Source organism: Osmerus eperlanus, chromosome 23 (assembly GCF_963692335.1).
Source record: "Osmerus eperlanus chromosome 23, fOsmEpe2.1, whole genome shotgun sequence".
NCBI classification, from domain to species: Eukaryota; Metazoa; Chordata; class Actinopteri; order Osmeriformes; family Osmeridae; genus Osmerus; species Osmerus eperlanus.
This window is the reverse complement of record NC_085040.1, coordinates 2,319,500-2,341,026: the sequence shown is the minus strand read 5'-3', so window position 1 is coordinate 2,341,026 and position 21,527 is coordinate 2,319,500. Positions and strand designations below refer to the sequence as shown.

General features: G+C 49.4%; 1 protein-coding gene and 3 non-coding genes across 8 annotated transcripts; all 4 read right to left on the bottom strand.

Moving 5' to 3' along the window:
• Positions 1–70: 70 nt before the first annotated feature.
• acin1b (apoptotic chromatin condensation inducer 1b) lies at positions 71–21,395 on the bottom strand. Of its 5 annotated transcripts, none has more exons than XM_062449491.1 (17): positions 21,222–21,395; positions 19,852–19,917; positions 19,586–19,697; positions 17,884–17,954; positions 15,721–17,685; positions 15,112–15,179; positions 10,283–10,403; positions 6,040–6,109; positions 5,114–5,262; positions 4,603–4,782; positions 4,037–4,208; positions 3,730–3,875; positions 3,183–3,290; positions 2,758–2,865; positions 2,237–2,549; positions 2,009–2,109; positions 71–1,924 (listed from the first exon to the last, which is right to left on the bottom strand). In XM_062449491.1, exons 1-17 carry the CDS (start codon positions 21,357–21,359, stop codon positions 1,562–1,564), a joined length of 4,251 nt encoding a protein of 1,416 aa, XP_062305475.1. In that variant the 5' UTR covers positions 21,360–21,395; the 3' UTR covers positions 71–1,561. The 5 variants fall into 5 exon arrangements, with proteins under 5 accessions (XP_062305475.1, XP_062305474.1, XP_062305476.1 ...); XM_062449490.1 differs by having other exon boundaries at positions 15,112–15,182; positions 21,222–21,394; XM_062449492.1 differs by having other exon boundaries at positions 6,064–6,109; positions 15,112–15,182; positions 21,222–21,394.
• LOC134010183 (small nucleolar RNA U6-53/MBII-28) lies at positions 15,508–15,608 on the bottom strand. The gene has a single exon (XR_009928327.1). It is a non-coding gene; the product is annotated as a small nucleolar RNA U6-53/MBII-28 (small nucleolar RNA).
• On the bottom strand, positions 18,413–18,531 carry LOC134010184 (small nucleolar RNA U6-53/MBII-28). Its single transcript, XR_009928328.1, has one exon. It is a non-coding gene; the product is annotated as a small nucleolar RNA U6-53/MBII-28 (small nucleolar RNA).
• Positions 20,041–20,141, bottom strand: LOC134010182 (small nucleolar RNA U6-53/MBII-28). Its single transcript, XR_009928326.1, has one exon. It is a non-coding gene; the product is annotated as a small nucleolar RNA U6-53/MBII-28 (small nucleolar RNA).
• Positions 21,396–21,527: the final 132 nt, after the last annotated feature.

Here is a 21,527-nt window from a genome sequence, read left to right as displayed (position 1 = left end):
AGTTAAATTAAGATGAACACATGAGTTAAACTGAGGAAGTAGAACACAAATGAACACAACATGGAAAAAGTAATGTTTAACTTTAAATTTATTGTTTTAATCTTTGTACATTCAGTACTTACAGGAGAGAAAAAAAAAATCAACCGACAAAAAAATCAAATTGGAGCAAAATTAGAAAATCAGTTTCAAACACATAAAATTCAAAATATTAAAACAGTAACAATTACTTGTGAAATCTATTTTAGGATAAACTCCCTTATTTGAACAGCGGAAAGAAACACAGCAGGAAGGGTCATCACTGCTACCTGGAGAAGCAACTAGAACAGGCAAGACCAGTACCACTTAACACCCTAATCCTCCATCTTTTTCTCAGTAGTGTGCACCTGAAAACCTTCCCATCAATTGATTTGAGATCAGCTAAGCATTCTGGAGAAAAGTGGGCAGGGAGAATGGTGGTGTGACGAGTGTTCTAGAACCCCCTCAGGATTCTGCCTCCTTCCCACACACCCACCCACCGGAAACAACCAAATACAGAACATTATACATGCTTAACGGTGTGCCTCTCAAATAATCCTCTCCCCCCCCCATACACAACACGCGTATAATGTCTATAATCGTCACAAGGGAAAGACAAATGTTCCTAATTTCAAATTCAAGCATTCTGTCAACAGTGTAACGACATGTCACTGAAACCTTGGTGGGGAGGGGGGGGGGAACCACGCTATATTAAACACACGAAACCTCCAAGGCTGAAATTTACATGATTCGTAAAACTTCAAAAGCAAGAAAAAGAAAAAAAGAACTCCTTCATATGATCCTACAAAGACGACAGTCGGTAGAAAAAGAAATGAGGAACGTCACAGCCTGAAGGAGTGGAGACACTAAACTGAATTCTAGCACATATTTCAGGAGGGCTATTTGGGACCCGCTTTATTACAGGGGACTTGGAACTGTGTGACCACAGAGCTTAAACGGGGAGTTTCTCATTCCAAACCTCAGGGAGTGGCACAAGCTAGGTGCCAGCTAGCTACCCATCCAAACCAACCTGTCTTTTCACTAGTTTCTCTGGTACAAAAAAAACAAGGGGGGGGAGAGAAAGAGCACAAGGCCATACGAGTAAGGCAGAGCGCTCTAGATAGATGTAAAGGAGAGAAAGAAAGAGCGAAAGAGGAAAAAGTGGAGTCGGACAGACAGTTGGTATGTATACTTTGCTAAAAACACTTCAAATCAATCTAGATGTGAGACCAACACAGTATAATGTACAAGAGGGGGGGGGGGGGGGGGGGGGGCGACGGTGCAAGGTGGGGCAGAGACAGCAGGAGAGAGAGGGGAACGATGTTCTGCTTTCTAACGGGTCAACCTAAAGCAGTGAGGGAGACAGATGGCTAAGTGAGGCAGGGCATACTTTGGAGAAAAGGGAACCCTCTCAAGGTGGAGGACGGGGCAAATTAATCCCTCCTTTCTGCCGTGTTTCATTGTTTGTGTTCTCTGTGTCCTCCCCATCCTCCATCCCTCCTCCTACTCTCTCCATCCCTCCCTCCCCTCGTCAGACCAGCGCACCTCAGCGGCGTCTGTCTCGGGGGTTGCTACGACTACGAGAACGCCGTCCGGCAACTACGCCCCCGGAGGGGGCGCGGGGTCTGTACCCCTCCCTCCTCTTATCCCCCCCCTCTCTGTCCCTGCCCCGCTCCCTCCCCTTGTCTCTCTCCCTCTCTCGATCCTTGTCTCCCTCCACTCCTCTGCCCGCTCCTCCTGCTCCTCCTGCTCCTCCAGCAGCAGCAGCTGCCCCACCCTCCTTCTCTCTGTTTTTGACCCTCTCCTTCCGCTCCTCCTCGCGTTTCTTCTCCTCCTCCTCCTGCAGTTCTTTTCGTCGCCTCTCTCTCTCCTTCTGCCGCTCGGCGCGGTCCAGAACCCTCTGAGCCGCCTGGGGAAACAGACACATCAGAGATGATGAGGATGCTCTGTGTGTGTGTGTGTGTGTGTGTGTGTGAGAGAGAGAGAGACTAACCTGCTCCTCTGAGAGGGGAAGCCAGTATATACATGGAGCTGCTTTGGTCTTCTGGAACAGGTCGTCAAGCAGTTTGACTGGAGGCTCGTCTCCTTTCTCCGCTAAAATCAAAAAACAAGTCTGTCAGTTATTGAGAAAAACAACAAGCTTGCTATTGTCCCTGCAGGAAGTTGGTCAGTCGTCTGAGTACATCACCTCGGGGAAACAGTGACTCCGTCTTTCCCTCACCCTTTTTGTCCGTTTTCTTCTCCTTGCTCTTCCCCCTCTCCTTCCTCCTCCTCTCCCGGGAGGGCGAGCGCCTCCCCTCCTCCCCCGGCCTCCCGAAGTCTCGGATCTTGTCCCGGTCCCACTCCCTCTCGGCCCGGGTCCTCTCTCGACGCTCCATCTCCCTCTCTCGCTCCGCCCACTGGTCCCGCACCCCTCCCAGCCCGCCGCGCTCGGGCATCAGGGGGGGCAGGGCGGCCGGCCGGCCGTGAGGACCCCCCGGGTGGGGCTCCTCTCCGGCCCGCTCCACGACCAGGAGACCCCGGTGGAAGTCCAGCTGGAGGACGGAGAGGAAAGAGAAGGTTATTATGTTCTGTGTGTGTGTTTGTGATCTGTACGACATGTTGAGTGTGTGTGATCTGTACTACATGTTGTTTTTGTGTGTGTGATCTGTACTACATGTTGTGTTTGTGTGTGTTATCTGTAATACATGTTGTTTTACAGCGGTGGTTGGCTCAGTGCTGGCATGGTGGGTGTGAGCTCACCTCTTCCTGTTCACAGAAGTCCACGCTGAGGACTTTAGGGTTGCTCTGGGGCCACTTCACCCCATGGAGGGCTGCCCTGGTGGCCACCGCCTCCTCTGTAGTGGCATACTGAGGGAGGGAGAGAGAGAGACAGGTAGAGAAAAGGAAAGGGAGAAGTAGAGAGAGAGTATGACGGAGTGAAAAGGGAAAGAGAGTCAACCTGCTTCTCTTATATTCAAGACTGACATTTACATACAGCAGACACAGTGTGGAAATATATTTTGGGAAAATATTGTTTCCACCTTTCAAAACTTTTTTGGTAAAAAATATTTTTCAACGTAAACTTTGTATTAATGTTATACTTCCATCGTCTTTGCTGTATTCATCGTGGAGTTATATTATTATGTATGACCACGGGGTAAGTAAGGTGGGTGGGTGCTACTCACAGTGACATAGCAGTGGGACTTGATCTTGTCGATCCAGAAGCCCTCCTCCACCAGGGACCCGCTGCGGTTCAGCAGCTCCTTAAGCTGGCCCAGGGTGAAAGGTCGCACCTGGAGAAGAAAGGAGGACAGGGGGTCACCTCAGAGATGGGACTCAAGATTTACAGAAGTGGAACCAAACCAAATACAGACACTCAAATCTCTCAGGTGGAGCTTGACTGGAACTGGAAGGTTTTCATGGCATGTTGGCATTTCATGTTTGGCGGGGAGAGACTGGGAGGATGTTGGGGAACACGGGGGAGAAAGGAAGCCGAGCTGAGATCCTTCATCGCTTTCCTTCTCGCATACCCACGCAAAATGAAAAACCAAACTAGAACAGCTTAATTGGCCCCAGAGGGACTTGACTCAGCATTAAGAACTCGGGATTTACAGACCTGATGCAGAAACACACACTGAGACTCCAGCCATCTGCTCTAGCATGACTCACTCCCATGACGGCAGGAGAGAGGGAGGGTTTGGATCACGTCAGGTTGTCCTTCTCCATGCTTACCAGGTTGGAAACGTGGACGATCTTGGAGACTTTGCCGCGGGGCGGGGAGGGCTGCTTGGCCAAGCGGACGGGGTCGTCGATGGTGATGGACACGCCGGACTTCTGCTGGCTGATGGAGCGACGCACCAGGGTGTCGCTGGGGGTGACTGAGGGAGGGAGGGAGGAGAGAGAGAGATTGGGGAGAGGGGTAAGGTTCAAGAGATTGTGAACGATGTTTTTACATTTTTCTTATCGATGTCAGGTGAAACTCCACCTACATACAGGCCCCGCAAGCAAGCTGGGAATCTAAATCAAGCGTGAGGTTCACCTTTCTGGGCGTCCGTGTCCTTTGTGGAGGGCTCGGTTTTCAAGGCGTCCTCTGAAGCGCTGCTCTTCCTCCTGTCCTTGCGTGTCCTTCCTCTCTCCTGGTCCCGTTTCTCCTCCTCTTCCTCATCCCTCTGGTCTCTCTGCCCGTTCTTCTGGCCCTCGCCAGGGACCACCTGCGAGGAGAGAGAGAGGCCGGAGGGCGTGAGACACAACGCCACACGATAAACCACTGGACTACTTCCGAAGAAGGTTCAAATCACCTTCAGAAAGACAAACTGATCATGTAGATCAGTGCTTCTTAACCCTGGTCCTCAGGGAACCCCTGTCCTGCATGTTTTAGATGTTTCTTGGCTCCAACACACCTGATTCAAATGCATGGTCGTTACCAGGCTTCTACAGAGCTAGATAACGACCCATTTATTTGTTTCAGGTGTGTTGGAGCAGGGAAACATCTCAAACATGCAGGACAGGGGTTCCCTGAGGACCAGGGTTAAGAAGCACTGATGTAGATTCTATACATGATTACCCCTTCTGTCAGAGAAGCCAGAGACAAAAGAGGAAGTGTACCTGAGTGACTGTGCGTCTGATCTGCAGGCCCTTGTCCAGGCCCTGGTCCTCCCTGTTCTCCCTGGAGGGGGTGTCCTCCTCACCCCTCTCTTCCTCCTCCTCCTCCCCAGACAGGTGCAGCTCTTCTGGGTGCAGCTCAACCACCGCCTCCTGGCTGGCCTTTATGTCTGGGATCAGAGACTTGAGAAGAGGAGCAGGTGGGAGAGAGTGAAAGGGGTGAGGGAGGTTTAAGAAAGGAGAAAAAGATTTCAGTGTTCAGAGACTAATAGTTTGCTTGAGTGTGTGGGATTAGGTTGGCTTGTGTTTATGTGTGTGTTAGAGCAGTGGTTTTCAACCCTGGTCCCCAGGGTGAAATGAATGGGTCATTATTTAGCTCTGCAGAAGCCTGGTAACGACCCATTCATTTGAATCAGGTGTGTTGAAGCAGGGTAAAAATCTAAAACATGCAGGACAGGGGTTCCCTGAGGACCAGGGTTGAAAACCACTGTGTTAGAGTGTGTGTGTGCTCTACCTTCAGTGAGTCGGTGGTGATGCTAATGGACGGCTTCTTGGTAGTGACGGCTGTGCTGGAGCCCCACCTCCTCTTCCTCCCGCCCAGCCCTCCTGACTCCGCCTCCCCTGCACCGGCCTCGCCGCCAACTGGAGAAGTCTTGCTGCCTGCTGGGAGGAGACGAGGCGTGTCATTGGATGAGGGGCGAGCTATGCTAGCTAGCTAGCCAGCATACTCACTGGACAGTGGATGGCTATGCTAACTTGATAACTCACCGTATTGTGGGTGGCTATGCTAATTACATGGTAACTCACTGTGGCCGATATGCTGAATTTCTGTGAGAGAGACTTCTCTCCTACTTAGATCAAGAGGACATGCTGTGGAGCCCACATATAGATCAGGGCCTCACTTGTTCAGACTAACATTTACATTTAGCAGACGCTCTTATCCAGAGCGACTTACAGTAAGTACAGGGACATTCCCCCTGAGGCAAGTAGGGTGAAGTGCCTTGCCCAAGGACACAATGTAATTTGGCACGGACGGGAATCGAACCGGGAAGATTCTGATTAACAGCCCGATTCCCTAACCGCTCATCCATCTGACTCCCCTAACAGGAGGCAGTGAGACACTACGTAGGGAAAGGCTTCAATGTGTTACGATACGGTCAGGTAGAATCTTTCAAGAATTCAAAAATGCTGACCACATTACAGTGCCCTGTAAAGAAACATTCTGTGGGAACTATATTTGAACTTGTCTATTCATTATATGTAAGGATGTTTATAACCCCTGGCCTCACTCATCTGACCACTCTCTGCCTCGACCGGTTACATGATCCTGCGCTGTCCTATTAAACCAAGTCAACTTTTTAAATCGTTGTGCATCTTTCCGGACACCGATTGCCATCATCCTAACAGTGGCTATGCTAGCTTGCTAACACGTATACTCACTGGTCTGGAGACGGGTATACTCACTGGTCAGGGAGATCTTGCGGGCTGCAAAAGCCTTAGGAGTAGAGCTCTGGAAAAATAGAGAGGACATAGAGATACCCCAGGGGTGTGGGGAGATGTGAGACTGTGAGACAGACACACACACAGCAGGCAAACAGAGAAGAGAAAGGGGGTGGGGGGGGAGACAGAGAGAGAAAGAGCCAGGACAGGCTCCTATTGAGCCACATTAAAAAGGAAAGGGAGGGAGGAGAAAGGGGGGGAGGGGGGGCTTGGGTCAATACGGAGAGAGGGACTCCAGACTCTCTCCTCCACCTCTGTTTCAAAGACGTGGAATCGGTAAATCATTAGCGGACTTCTACTGCTGTGACAGAAGAGGCTGCAAAACTCTGAGGGCCGAGGGGAGGGTTCACTATGTGCATTAAAGCAGTCGGGAGAAAATGGCTAGGAGAGACTGGACTCACCCAATGCGAGGGATCGATGTGTTTTATGATCTCTGTGAGGGGGGGGTGAGGAAACTGGATACCCTTGGGCAGCTCGTTAGGAAAAGTACAACCAAAGTGCCTTTCCTGTGTGTGTGTGTGTATGTGTGTGTGTGTGTGTTTGTGGGAGTGGATACAGCATAGGTGTGTGTGTGTGTGTCTGGGTCTACACGGTCATAAATTAAGGGAAGTGTACATCTCTTTTAAGTATTGCGTATTCATACAAGATTTGTGACTTAGGCTCCAGGGGGTTGTAGACTTAAGGTTAGTCTGCAGTGACCTACGCTGACAAGTAGCTGTCATTGCAACAGAGGTGGAAGGTGATTGGTGGAGAACTGCTCTCTGTTAGACCACGGAAACCAGGACAGGATTCTGTTCATACTGCAGTTTAAAATTCACCAGGTTTGAGACTTAACAACATAGGCTTGCTCTGCTAATGCAGAAGCAACGTTGGCTTTGGCATTGCCATGGTGACATTTGAATATCAAAAAGATCAAATTAAAACTGCAGTAATCCTGATAGTTTAAAGATCTCTAGAGTAACCAAGATAAACATAAAATAGATTCCTTCAGTATCCAAGTAACGACCTAAAGCTCTGAGAAAATACAATAGCTGACATTCTTTTTACAGTTACTCCAAAAAATAAATACAGCTCAATTAGAGAGAAAAATTACAAGTCATTTCCTGGTACCATTGACACCTGATTCCTCACTGGCTTGGCTATGGCCCAACCGCACGGCAGTGTGCACTGTATCTAGGCAACAAGGGTCCAATCAGAGTAGGCAGAGGAGTGAGGGCGGGACTCGGTTTGAGTGTGCAGACTTTTTTCCTGAAGGGGGCGGGGACAGGACAGTTTGACGGACAGTTTCATTTGTTGCGTTGTCTCGGCAAATCAAACGCATCTTCGGTTGTAATTTCAGTTAGGAAGGAATCGGAAAGTCCCAAAAAACGAATCAGATTCCTTTGTGTCCATGGCAAATTTAGACTTCCGAAAGTCTCTGAACAGTCCAAATGAATAGTCCATTCAAATCCGTAATCCGTTGAGGCCACAGCGTGCAGAGTGGCTCAGGATGCTTCTCTGGAGCTGACAGGAAACCAGACGGGGAAGTTCCCTCGGTGGATGTGAACATCTCCATCAGAAAAACTGCATCATGGGCTGAAAGTTCATGCAGGACTCACGGGTGAACACAGCCAGTGATGTATAAAGTATCCTGTAAGGGCGTCCATATTGACTCTTCTGTGAAACTCTTTTAAATGTCTTTGTTGTGGGTGAACAGCTGCCAAGTCAGAGTTCACCCATTAAAAAAAAAAAAACTACAAAAAAGAAAAAACAAGATGGTCCCAAGCGTATAGCACACATGAGACCGGCAGAGCCTGCAGCATGGTCCTTAAATCACCGTGGTTGAAACGAATGTCTCGGATGTGGTTTGACCAGCCAATCATGCTAGATAATGACAACTAGCCTTGACAGTCCAGCCAATTATATGATAACAGCTGTGCAGGGCTGTGAAAATCCTCCAGGATACGGCACAGATGGGTTCCATTAAGCAAGTCCACAGAACCTCATAGTTAATATCAGTATAGTCCTGGAACAGTGCATTGCGGTTGCAGTTCCAAATTGTGATCGCAAAACCAAAGTCCTTTTTCCAATATTCCAGAGTATCAACATTCAACAGGGATTGGAACTTCCCCAGTATAGATCCAGTGTTTTAAACGGGAGTCCTTCGACATACAACGTTGGGCACCTTTACGGGCCTGCTCAACACAGGGAAACGGATCTCAGTTCACCAATACACAACAGGCAGCAACATCTGCCTGGTAGTACTGCTCTCCTCCAGTAGAGGGCGAGCTGGCATGAGGGGGTGGACACAGGGAACAGGACGTCAGGAATCCTCTCTCTCATAGGATAGGTCCACCGGAAGACAGACAGCTTGCAGACGAGAGGGAGAGCTTGTTCTTCACTTGCTTTTTCTCTCTCTCTTTCTTTCTGTGGCAGAGGGGCTGGTAGCTTTAGCTGGAGCTTCTCCCTTCTCCACAAAATGGCAGCTGGCAAGCTGGACAGGAGGAGGGCAGCAGACAGACAGCAGCTCTTCTGCCTCCGTCCCTCTCTTTGCCGACGCCGGTCAGGCAGCGTCTTTCTTACACACACACACCCCCCCTCGTCGAGGCGGTTACCACGGCAACGTGGCACCCCCCCCCCCCCCTCCTCCGTCTCCCCCCGGCTCTGGTCTGGATCTGTGCGTTCCAGTGTTCCAGGCTGGCTCCGGGCCGGAGAAGGCTCAAACAGAGAGCCAGAGGGATGTGTGCAGGGTGGGGAGGGAGGGGGCTGGGCTTGGGGGGTGAGTGGGGGGGGGGGTCAGCATGGGCCTCGCAGGCTCAGGGCTCAGGCCAGCTCTCGGGCTCTCTGGCTGGGGCTTAGCTCAGTGCGGAGGTGGGCGCAGACTCTGGGCCTAGTTCAGGTACCGCCGAGGCGCTTGGGCATAGCGGGGCAGGAGGAGGAGGAGTGGTGGAGGTGATGTTGGTAGTAGTACGCAGGTACCATTAGGGGCAATGGAAGAGGAATGGGCACCTTCATAACAAAGCAATCAATGGGGTTTTAAACAGCAATCATTCCATACAAAAAGAGATAGAGAGAGAATAACGAGCATGTATAGTGTAAGAGAAGATCAGGTACGGGGAGAGATTCAGGACAGAGAGAGATAAGGAATGAGTGGGGAGAGAAAAAGAGGGAGGAAGAGAAAAAGAGTCCTGATGTATCTCTCCCCACACACAGTCAGGGGCTATTACACACACACACACAGGGGTCAATGACTAGCACACACACACACAAGCACACGGTGCTGGGCAATTTCATTAGGGCTTAGAAAATGCAAACTGCATTAATATCTCATCACATGTAAAAGAGAAAAGTAGTATGAAGTGCATCAGAAAACTGAGTTCTGTTTAAATTCTGTTCAGGAATACGCTCATTTTAAAATGCCAAGCCTGCTACTATGGTTTAATGTTGGCTGTAAATGATTTATGTAATATGAAATGACTGCAGTAACACAAGCAGCTATATATATATCAACTAGAACTTGTGTAAAATGGAACCCAGGCTATGACAGCAAGGTAGGGTGGAGAATTAGCTTGCAACAGTAGGTGAGAAGGCATGAGGCAATCAAATAAGTAAGACATTCATCTCACCACACACACACACACACACCAGGGTGAGGAGCATGCAACCTGTCTGGGGTTCATGTCTAATTTCACGCAGCGTTTACCGCCCCCCACCTGCAATACGGTGACTATGGTAACAATCTATCTACGGACAGGAGAAGGTGTTGAGCAGAACACTAGCCTACGTGTGAGAGAAAGATCTAGAAACAAAGTTAGCTGTATCATACTCAGTCAAGAGGACAGAGAGGTTAGTGAAGGCTCAGCCCTATTGTATACATTGTAATGTCTGTAACGAACCAGCCAATCCCAAAATCAAACCACTCCCCCCCAACCTGAGACCTATGCCAACGGTGAAGATCTTACTGGATGGATGTTTTATCCCCTCCCCCTCCTCCCCTCGTAAGCCTATCAGAGAGAAGGAATTGTATTTATTTTTTACTTCCTAGATGTACCACATATTCCATGTGCAGAGGTTGCAGTCAGGGAGCGGTTGATTCAGGGACTGACCCCCACCCGTCTCCAGCAGCACCACCCACTTCCCTGGTTAGCCCCCCACGTGCTTCTGGGTGTAGAGGAGCCAGGGCCCTCCCTCTCAGCGGTCTTACCTCCTCCAGACGGCCCTCACTGCGGTCGGGGTCGGCCTCCTGGACGGCCTGGGCTGGGGAGCTCTCAGAGTCCTGGTCCACCTCCATCACCGAAGGGCCACTGGGCTGAGACTTCACCTCCCTGGAGGAGAAAGGGAGGAGAGAGAGAACGGAAGCGGAGAGAGCGAGAGACACAGAGACCGATATTAGCACGAGTACGAAAACACCACGATACGGAAGTTCATCCACCAAACTGAAGAGGATTCTGAAAGTGAAGAAGCTAGTCACAACCCAACGCTAGCCAATGACACACACAGGTCACTCATGGGGAGGGAATGTAAAGACAGAAGTGATTGTGCCACTCATCAGAAGCAGAGATGAGGGTCATCCAAACTGTCCGAGAGACGGGAAGCAGGAGAGAGAGGGGGCGGAGAGAGAGAGCACAAGGATGGCTGAGGCCTGTGATCTGGGTCAGTCCAACTATAAATAACTCACCAACCAAGCGACACCCTGCTCCAGGGTCACAAATACTCCTTAAACAAACTCTTGGATGTTGACACACAAAAACACATGCCGAGGAAAGCACTGCTGACATTAGCAGGAACACACCAACACCACACATACACAGGGACACCTCAATTATGTTGACTGTGTGGGTGAGGAGGGAGGGATGGATGTGACAGTCAGACCTCATACTGCTGCATCACTAGCAATTTTTATACAGAGATAAACTTAGTTATTAAAATAAGATTTTGAACGTCACAAAGACATCTGGTTTGGGTCAAGTCATGTGACCCAAGCCTGGTTCTCTGATTGGATGAGTCTGAGATCCCTGTTTATAATGAGAAACCGTACAAACACAAACTAGTCTCCTATAGGTGTGTTAGCATTAGGGGACAGTCCCTGGTGTGCTGACAGAGATCTGGGGCGGGACAACTGGGGTCAGAGTTCTCCTGTGCAGCCGGTGTGTTGGGAGTTGTAGTTCCCACGGGTCCAGCCATCCCAGAGAGTGTAGTCCATGTTTTAGAGCAATGTGCTCACATAAGCCTCTTTCATACAGAGGATCCCGGAAGACACGTCATCGCAAAGGATTTGTTTGTTTACCCCGATGTAAACAAAACACTTTCCACTTGATGCTGCCCCATGAGGGGAGTTTCGATATCCTGCCCGGCGTTCCAGAATCAGAGGCGTGACGTCAGTGTCGGCATCTAGCGCGTGTCGTGCAGCCATGCCGGCTCTGCCTTTCACACAGACGTCCATTCGGCTCTGTGACCACCTCTGCCGCCGGCTTATTGCCGGTACAACAACGACCTCTGTTCCGCGTTCATACCTTTAGTGCAGAACTGCGAGGCGGCATTGAGGAGCAACGTTCCCGGCATGAACAAGCTGTGTAAACGGGGGTTACAGTCTCAAGGACATGAACGCAGGGGGCCAATACGACTAGCATGATGAGCAGAAGCTAAGAATGACACAGAGCAATACCAAGTAGCTGACGGTAACCATGACGATGGTCATCTCCCACAAGCTAATCAACCATACAATTGTATTTTTCTGGAGTCAATCCTATTCTCTGGATCGCCTGAAAGAGAACACAGCCAATGGAAGGCTTTTGTTGTGCCTCAGGGGGGTTGGATGACATCATGTAGTCACAGGAGTCTGGAGAGACAGAGAGAGAACCTTCGCTATCTCCTTGGAGATTTGTTCCTTGAGGGGGGGGGGTCTTTTACCCTCTTTTTTCTGTGTGTGTGTGATTGGCATGTTATTCCACTAATACACACCTTCGATTCGATGCCTGTGAGGAGACAGATGTCTACAATATCACCAGAGGGACACTGGTGGAGCAGCAGCCAGTTTGAGCAGTCATTATTATTACTGTGTGTACACCCCCCCCCCCCACACACACACACACACACACACCCCTCCCCAACACACACTCCATTACAAAGACAGTTTTGCTGATGCCAGACCACCACTCTTCTATACCTCTAATAATGAATTGTGGCATTATTAGACTCACCGGGGCTGGAGGTTAATAGTGATGAAGCCTGTTGATGGTCTCTATGGACTTTCCCCTGGGTGTGGCCCATGATGCTTTGAGTAACTAGGTGAGCAGGCCAGAACGACCCGACAAACTAGGCTAACGACAACCGGCCGAGTTTCTAGTCCAACAAGCGTGTCACAGAATATACCAGCATCACACGGACGAGGAGAGAGAGTAGTCAGATGGTGTACTTGTACCAGGAGACCGTCTGAGGTTTAGCGAGTCAAACAGTCGGACTATTATGTCACTCCATCAGGCCTCTTTCACACTGTCTGGTGGATGGCTAACAGATGTCAGAATTAATGATCTCCCACGACACATGCTAGCTCATTTGCTAACTGTTATCCTGACACCATCTCCACCCCAACATGGTGAAGAACAAAACATAGATCATCCATATTGAGTTTTAAAATGGATACTCTTGCCTTAAAAAAAAGCTTGTATTTATCACTTGAATATATATCAAGTGTGGGGGAGATTTACATAACTGCTACAGGAAACACGAGTGAATAGGGGAAGCACAGAGGCAATCTTTTGTTTAATTCATAAGATTGGGAACGCTGCATGATTCTCCCTATGACGCTATGAATCTAAGCACCTGAACATACATATATATATATATATATATATATATATATATATATATATATATTATATATATATATATATTGCTGCTTGCAAGGCTGTCTGTGCGCGGCATAAAGACGTGGAGTGATTCCCCCGAAATTAACTAACCACCCCCTCCCAAATAAAACCGGTTCCCCCACCCCCATAAACGCAGGAACTCACATGGGGAACGCATGTTACACACCTCGTATGTGCTAAATCACTCATTTCACCGGTCCAGATTCACTGGCTACGAAGCAGTAATCTGATAGAGTGCATCAGACAGGTATGCACGGTGACGGAGCAGTTGAGACATGAGATATTTCAACGCCGCTGTCTGTCTGCCAATGAAGGGTATCTAACCACCAGCCTAACCTCTTAGTCTCGCTCTCACACTATCTTACCCGTTTTTGTTGCCTTCGGACAGCATATTGCCGGGCTGGAACCCCGACAACTATAGCTCTGTCGCGATCGATTATTCCGGTCAGGCGTGGATTGAAATCGAGGACGCCAAATCCTTTAGCGAGAGCGGGGATTGTGCACTGCGTCGGTATCAGAGTAGCAATGCACGCATGACGGCCATGATGGCTGGCGAAAGGGGAAATTAATGCGTTGCGAGAAGAGGGAGGGAGAGAACAAGGACCGTTTTTTTTCACAGGAAAGGCCACACCGGTTGTAGGGCTGCCGCATTGAACGCCTGACAAGAAATAGTGCGGTCTATAATTAGTAATAGAGCGAGTGACAAAGCACTTTAAGTTATGAGCGTTTACTATGGTGACTGAGCGACCGTTAATTTGTAACAATTCGATAGATTGCGTTGAATTTAGTGAGTGAAACATAAAGCCAAAGTTAACTGTCTGGATATAACTTTAAGACCGATTTACTAATAGATTCTAACTTGCCAATGTGCCCAAGTTAATACAGGAACATTGTGCTGTTACAAATCAATCTTAAGTGAATGCCATAATAGCTGCCTTCCAGTTACCATTAAACTGTACGAGGGGCCGTTCGACATTATTCAGAATTACAATGAATATACATGTACTTTTCCTCTCACATGCACACATGAAACCAAACTTACACCTTCTGATTTGACTGAAATGCCTTCCGTTTGAATTGAAATCCTCTGCTACACCATACTGAAATGCTTTCATACAAAATTATTATTTTTCCATAGTTAGTTTACTATTTGAAAGCATTTTAATTCTGAGCACTTTACCATGTGTGAAGGCTTCACACATTCAATAGTTCAAAACTGAGAGCTGTATGTGAGCGTCATATTTCTGTTAGTGTGAGAGTGTTTCAGTTGTGAATGTAAAAGCATTTCACTTGTATGCGTGTAAGGTTTCAGTAGAGTAGCTGAATGAGTTTGGTTTCATGTGTGTATGTGGAAAGGAATAGAACATGTATCTGCAGGGTAATTCTAAATAACATCCCTAACAGCCCCTTAGAGAACTGAACTACCTGCATATTCAAATCTGAAAGTTTCAATGCTAGGAAATGACCCATTGTCCCATCACCATCCCATCATCCATAAAAAAAAAACATGCTTAGATTTGACTGAATGTAGATCTATGCCAAATCCAATTGCAAATGCTTTTCTAAATTAACTGGGTATGGTTAAACAGACCTTAATACAAAACTAAGTTCATAGGACACAGGACTCAAAGAAACAGGGAGTCAGGTGGCTGAGCGGTTAGGGAATCGGACTAGTAATCAGAAGGTTGCAGGTTCGATTCCCGGCCGTGTCAATTGACGTTGTGTACTTGGGCAAGGCACTTCACCCTACTTGCCTCGGGGAGAATGTCCCTGTACTTGCTGTAAGTCGCTCTGGATAAGAGCGTCTACTAAATGTAAATGTTAACAGATTCTGCTTTCTTGTAGTATTCCACGTCAATATCACATCTATATTATTTACCTTGAAACGTGAATCCACACCAGTCAATTTCAAACAAGCCACAGCAAGTTAAAGCTGAACCACACAAAGTCATTCACATGCAAAAAGCAACTTTTCACCAACTCATGTCAACCGCCGATGCACAATAATAACAGGAGTAAAGTAATAGAACGTGTGGGAGATTCACACAACATGCAAAATCAACTAAGAGCAGTTTGCATTTTTGTTTTAATGTGTAAAGTATTGCACAAAAGTCTCTAGACTGAAAGGGATAGACTGTGTTTCTGTGTGGGGCGTCTGGCCTACCTTGCAGGGAGTTTTTTGGACTGTCCTTTAACTTGTCCTCCTTTTCCATCCCCCTTTCCTGGGGCGGCCTTCTGAGGAAAAGGAGAGGGGGAGAAATGAGCAGGACTTTTGGCAGCGATTGGAAGTTAATTTGGAATTAGTCAAAAGCTTTTGCGTTGCGAGTTAGCAGTGTGGATGAAGACACATGACCGGTACAATACATTGGTTAAAAGGTACAAACAGTAGGATGGTGCGAGGAGAAGGGAGGCAGTTTGGAAATGCGAAACGCGTTAACACAGAATGGAAGGCGTCAGCAGCAACATTCTCAAGTTTTGCAGGTGTTCTACGCATTCCAAACAGGATATAGAAGCGTGTCATAACATTTAAATTTTTGTTGGTTCCCCTCAGCACACTCTGACACCGTCAGCGTGAGAAGACGAGTTCAACTCACTTACACGCAGGTAGACACACGGTCAGCCTGGTGCATCGGTATTAGCATGGCGGAATCATCATTGGAGAAGCACGGTTTTAGGCGCAAAACACCGCTGGTGTGTGAAGCGTGGCAATAAGACGCTACGACAGCACTGTCGTAGCGAGATTGATAGACATTTCTATCAACCAATAACTGACCTTCTTTAGCCTGGTGGGGCGGGACTTGTCCTGGGAGGAGGAAGAGGAGGATCCTGATGAAGACGATCCAGAGTCAGAGTCGGAGGATGAAGAGTCGCTGGAGACAGGGGACTTCTTGCCTCTATCCTTCTTCTCCTGCCTCCCCCTCTCTGCCACTTTACCGGCTGGGGCTACAGGGGGCAACACAGGTCCCATAGGCTCCAACTGGCTCTTCACTGGAACATCCTTGAACTCCAACGGACCCCTCTTCTTGAGTTCCATATTGGGCATCTCCACATCATTTCCGTCTGGCTTCTTAGGGGACGCCTTGTCAGGTGGTGTGGCGGTGACCTCCATGTCTGCGGACTGGGGTCCTGAGACCAGCACCCCCTGGCGGAGAGGGTGTTCTAGCTTGGCGGGGGACACCATGGAACCGGTGGAGGTGTCGGAGAACATGCGGGGCCTCCTTGTGGTGCCTGGAGGGGAGGTGGGGGCCTGGGGCGTGTCCCTCTGGAAGAATGACTTCCTGGACGTCTGGGGGGACGTGGCCGACCCCCCCTGGTCTCCTGGAGGTTCCTCTGCCCCCACCTGAGATGCGGCTGCAGCAGAGAGGGTTGCGGAGGTGAAGTCTCTTCCACGTTTCCACGGCGGCAGACTGCTCTCCTTTTCTTTTCTCTCCTCCGTTTGTCCCTTCTCCCTTTCAGCCTGTCTCTGGAGCTCCGAGGCGGACCCGAGGGTGATGGTGGGGACGGCTGTGGGACGAGTCGCCGACATGTCAACCGGGGCTAAAAGCTCGGGTACGGGGACAACGTGACCTGCTGAGCTGCCTGTGTGGGCGAGAGCACTTCCAGGGAACACAACCACACTTGGCCCATCTCCTACCCCGGGCAGGCTCTCTCCTGAGCCAGCCATGACAGGACCCGCCTGGCCATCCTCGCCTCTCTTCCGTCCCTCCGCGCCAAAGGCTCCCTCGGACTCCATCTTGCGGGCCAGCAGGGAGAGGGGGCCAGGCCGGCGTTGCTGTGGCGGCTCTGGGCTGCTGGAGCGGGAACTGGAGTCGGAGTCTTGCCTCTGGAGCCCTGGAGGGGGGCGAGCTGCCCCGCCTGCCATCCCGGGCCCTGCTCCCTCTGGCTCATCCATGTCGGGCGGGCTCTGCTTGGGGGTGTCAGGGAGGGGGAAGGAGAGCTCTGGGGGTGGAGACGGGGGTGGGGTGGGTTGGCGCAGCATGGGGGGTTGGTGTACCTGCTGTGGGGGGATGTGCTGCGGGGGCTGGAGCTTGCGTCTGGATCTCTCCCGGCCGGCCGTTGGGACACTGGGGGAGGGCTGTGGGGGCATGGGGGGGGCTCGTCCACCCCCACCTCTCCTCGCCCCCGCCGCCGGGCCCCACTCTTCATCCTCCTCGCTGTCGTCGTCATCATCGTCGTCATCGTCATCGCTCTCGTCGTGGGCGCGGCCGGCTGCCGCACGGGCGGACCGGCTCTGGTGCAGCACGGGGTGGGCGGAGCCTGGCTCTGAGGGGGCTATGCCTTCCTTCTCCTGGGGGCGGGGCATGGAGGGGGGCAAGCCTTGGCGCTCAGGCTGGCCCAGGACACGCACTGACAGGGAGGCCACTGCCCGGGGTGGGGAGGGGGTGGCGGGCTCTTCGTGGCCTGGGTGGAGGGGAGGGCGCTGGATACGGCCCCCAGGGGTGTCAGAGGATTCCTGGGGAACAGATCCAGAGCTGAAGTCTGGCCTGCGACCCATCATCCCTTGACCCATCATCCCCTGGCCCATCATCCCCTGGCCCATCATTCCCTGGCCCATCATTCCCTGGCCCATCATCCCCTGCCCCATCATCCCCTGGCCCATCATCCCTTGACCCATCATCCCCTGCCCCATCACCCCCTGGCCCATCATCCCCTGGCCCATCATCAGTGGACCTCCTGGCAGTCCACCTCCTTCTTCTTCTGCCCTGGTCAATGGAGGCTGAGAGGGCATTGGGTGGTGCTGTGAACAGAGGCACACAGACACACAAGGTTTGAGGGCGCAGTGAACAGATGTGCCTTGCAGACTGCAACACAGTCGTGTCCTCACTTGCCAGGAGATATTAAAGACCAAAGGGGGATTATTGTACGTTCCTTTTTTGCCTTTTGTAATGTATTTTCTCTGTGTTTGTGTGTGTGTGTGTGTGTGGAGGTTACTGACCTTGTCTTGGAGATAGGACCCCCCGTCGTTGCCCCCTGTGAGGTCCATCTCTTCTGGGATGGCCGGGCTTTCTATCTCAGAGAGAAAGGGAGGTCACGGGTCAAGCCGGGCGCACAATTTGCTCGTAAACAAAAAGAAGATTTGTACTCCAACAGCTTTTCTTTTCACCCAACACACCCGAACAAAACAAGCACAATTCAAGGGAGACTGCTTATTGCGGTGCTTCTTAACCCTGGTCCTCAGGGAAACCCCTGTCCTGCATGTTTTACATGTTTACCTGCTCCAACACACCTGATTCAAATAAATGGGTCGTTATCTAGCTCTGTAGAAGCCTGGTAACGAACATGCATTTGAATCAGGTGTGTTGGAGCCAAGAAACATCTAAAACATGCAGGACAGGGGTTCCCTGAGGACCAGGGTTAAGAACCACTGGCTCATTGATTGGTTGCTTCAGCATCACTTGAAAGAGGGTAGCTTGTGAGTCAGCCTGGCCAGTGTAAGATCAAACAGTTTCTAAAAGATTTTTGGTTCTCCTCAGCACACTCTGACACCGTCAGCGTGAGAAGGGCAGTTCAACTCACTTACACGCAGGTAGACACACGGTCAGCCTGGTGCATCGGTATTAGCATGGCGGAATCATCATTGGAGAAGTACGTGGGGTTTGAACCTGCAACCTTGTGATCTGCAGACAAATGCTCTATCTATTGAGCTATACCCATTGGCATTTTATTCTAGACCCATACCCACCCAGGTGTTGTTTAGGGAGTAAACTGCTATAGAGATGCGTAAGTGGTGATCTAAACCAAGATTCTGTTGTTTCGTATCAAAGCTATTGTTCCGACACTAAGTGGTCACTAAGTGGCTACTGGTCTTCAACTTCAGGCTACTGTCCATACTAGACATGTATGAGAGTCAACGTTGATCGTGCTTTCTGGACAGAACAGACTGTTCCTGTCCGACAGTGATGACAATGTCTACTGTTCATTCCCGACTGTAACAATGCCTTTTGATCCCTCCAGATAACGAGGACATCGAGTATCTGATCTTGGAACGGTCTTTTGACCGTTGTTCCAGTCATCTCTAACCGATGACAATGTTACATTAGGTTATTATGTGTATTAGAGGTTTCGTATACTGTATTGTATATTACTTTGTATATTTAGGAGGTTTATTATATTTTAGCTTATCATAGATGTAACTTATGTCTGAGTATGTTATGTTATGCCAGGTTGCTTTGCGTTGTCTTGTCCTAAGAATTTCAGTGCCCAGTCTGACCCTGTGTTGTTCTGTGCATCTGACAATAAAAGACTTGAACATGGGTCAGATGGCTGAGCGGTTAGGGAATCGGGCTAGTAATCTTAGCGTCTGCTAAATGACTAAAATGTAAACGAAAGCATCCGCTTAATGAATATGTTACATTTAGTCATTTAGCAGACGCTCTTATCCAGAGCGACTTACAGTGAGTACAGGGACATTCTCCCCGAGGCAAGTAGGGTGAAGTGCCTTGCCCAAGGACACAACGTCATTTGCACGGCCGGGGAATCAAACCAACAACCTTCTGATTAATAGCCCGACTCCCTAACCGCTCAGCCACCTGACTCCCTATCAGCAGATGTGGTTGGACGGTCGTGAAGCGTGTGCCGTAACGTAACGAGCATGTGCCGTAACGTAACGGAGCGAGCCGTAACGGAGCGAGCCTCACCGTCGGCCTCCGCAGCCTCCCTGGCCTCTCTCTCAAGCCTCTGCCGAAGCAGCTCCTGCTGTTTGGCCAGGTACTGTTTTATAAAGCTGTTCTGACTCATCTCCTCCCCTATCTGCACAGAGACAAGACACAACAACAACAAGTCACACAGACGTCGAGGGAAACGACTATTAGCACGACGGCATTTGACACTTTGCTGGAGTAGTGAAAAAAGCACACAGAAGATGATGGTCTGGCACTGTGCAGTGAAGCTGGCGCATTCTTACCTGGGAGTTGGGCTGGAGTCCAATGTGAGGAGTTGATGTTCTCTGGAGGTTCTCCAACATGAGTGCCTGGTAAAACGAGAACGCGAAAGCAGAGAAAGTTAGAATTTTTACGGATTCCATGCATTCCACATAAGAAATGGAAGTGTTCGATAACGTCTATACTTCGGTGGTTCCCCTCAGCACACCCTGACACCGTCAGCGTGAGAAGACAAGTTCAACTCACTTACACGCAGGTAGACACACTGTCAGCCTGGTGCATCGGTATTAGCATGGCGGAATCATCATAGGAGCAGCACCCAAACATACACCTAACGTACATTAAAACTACCAGATCGTTTAGTCATACTCTTATTGACTCACTGGACTGGTGAACAGAATAAAATAAAGTTTCAAAAACCGTTGAGAGAAAGAAACCTTATGAACCCCAAATGTGGACACGGTGATTTCGAAAAAGAGAGCCTTGTTGTGTAACCGAAGTTGGGAGAAGAAACGCACTGATCTTCTGTCTAACAGTTGTAGCTAAAAAAAAAAAACAGGGCCCGTGCAACACAAAATAGTAGGCTAGCTAGGGCTAAACGGGTAGTAGCCGTTGGTTTTAGGCAGGATACCACTCACGCAGTTGTTTATCGCTGAGAGAGATTTAACTTGTTTAGATTCCTCCATTGAGAATTTGAACAAATTAATTGCTCACACTTGGAGTTAAACGATCATGTCAACAAGTAGACTTTTAGTGATAAACCAGAATTTGTAAGAAGTTATATGGCAAGCTAAGGAAATATATTGCCAGTACCGGACAAATTAACTTTCGCAGCTAATAAATACTAACATATATTACACAGTACTGCAACATTTACTGATTAAGTCTGTGTGGAGGAGTACGAAATGTCTTCCTCGATTGTAGTTCGAGTTTATTAGCGAGCTCTAGTAATGCTGCCTGCAATTAATCTAGCTTGCTCCGTCTGTGTAATCACGGGCTGGCGCGCCACCATTACCCGGCCCCCTCCTCTCTCACTCACTCCAGGCGGAGCGCGGGCCCGACGACAGCAACTCAAATACAGTGAGGAAAATGATGGCTAGCATAGCAACACCGAGCTAGCCATTCAAAAAACACTACGCATGGGCCCGAGCAATGCCACCGAGAGCCATTAAGTAACGTTATGGATAACGAATTTGAAATAAAGTTCGAGGTATTTCAATTATACATTGGAAATAGCCATTTCATGTTCTCCACGAACATAAGGTGTGCAAACCTGCAAACGTTTTGTATTCCCGCTTCAGATTCACTGACACACGGCCTCTAACCCCCTCTCTCGCCTCCTGCTGAACTTGACAGGTACTCGCTATTAGCATTAAACATGCACACAACTTACCCCTTTCAGTCGCTTAATAAGTGCATTTTTCTGCCCGCTTTTTGGCAAATTTCGTTGTTCCAAAGCGAGTTTTAAATCCGCCACACGAAGCGAATGTAAAGGTTTACCATCCAGCGTAACATCTTCAAGTTCCGCCATTTTGCTTCCCTTCGCTCTTTCGCTCGAACTCCAACAGGCGTCGCAACGGCTTCTCCAACGTCACAGTTCGGTGATCTCCGGAAGGGGTAGTAGAGAGATCGGCTTATGTCCCTTTAATTTGACTACAAATAGTCTCATTGGAACTTCGTATTTAGGAAACAGATCTTT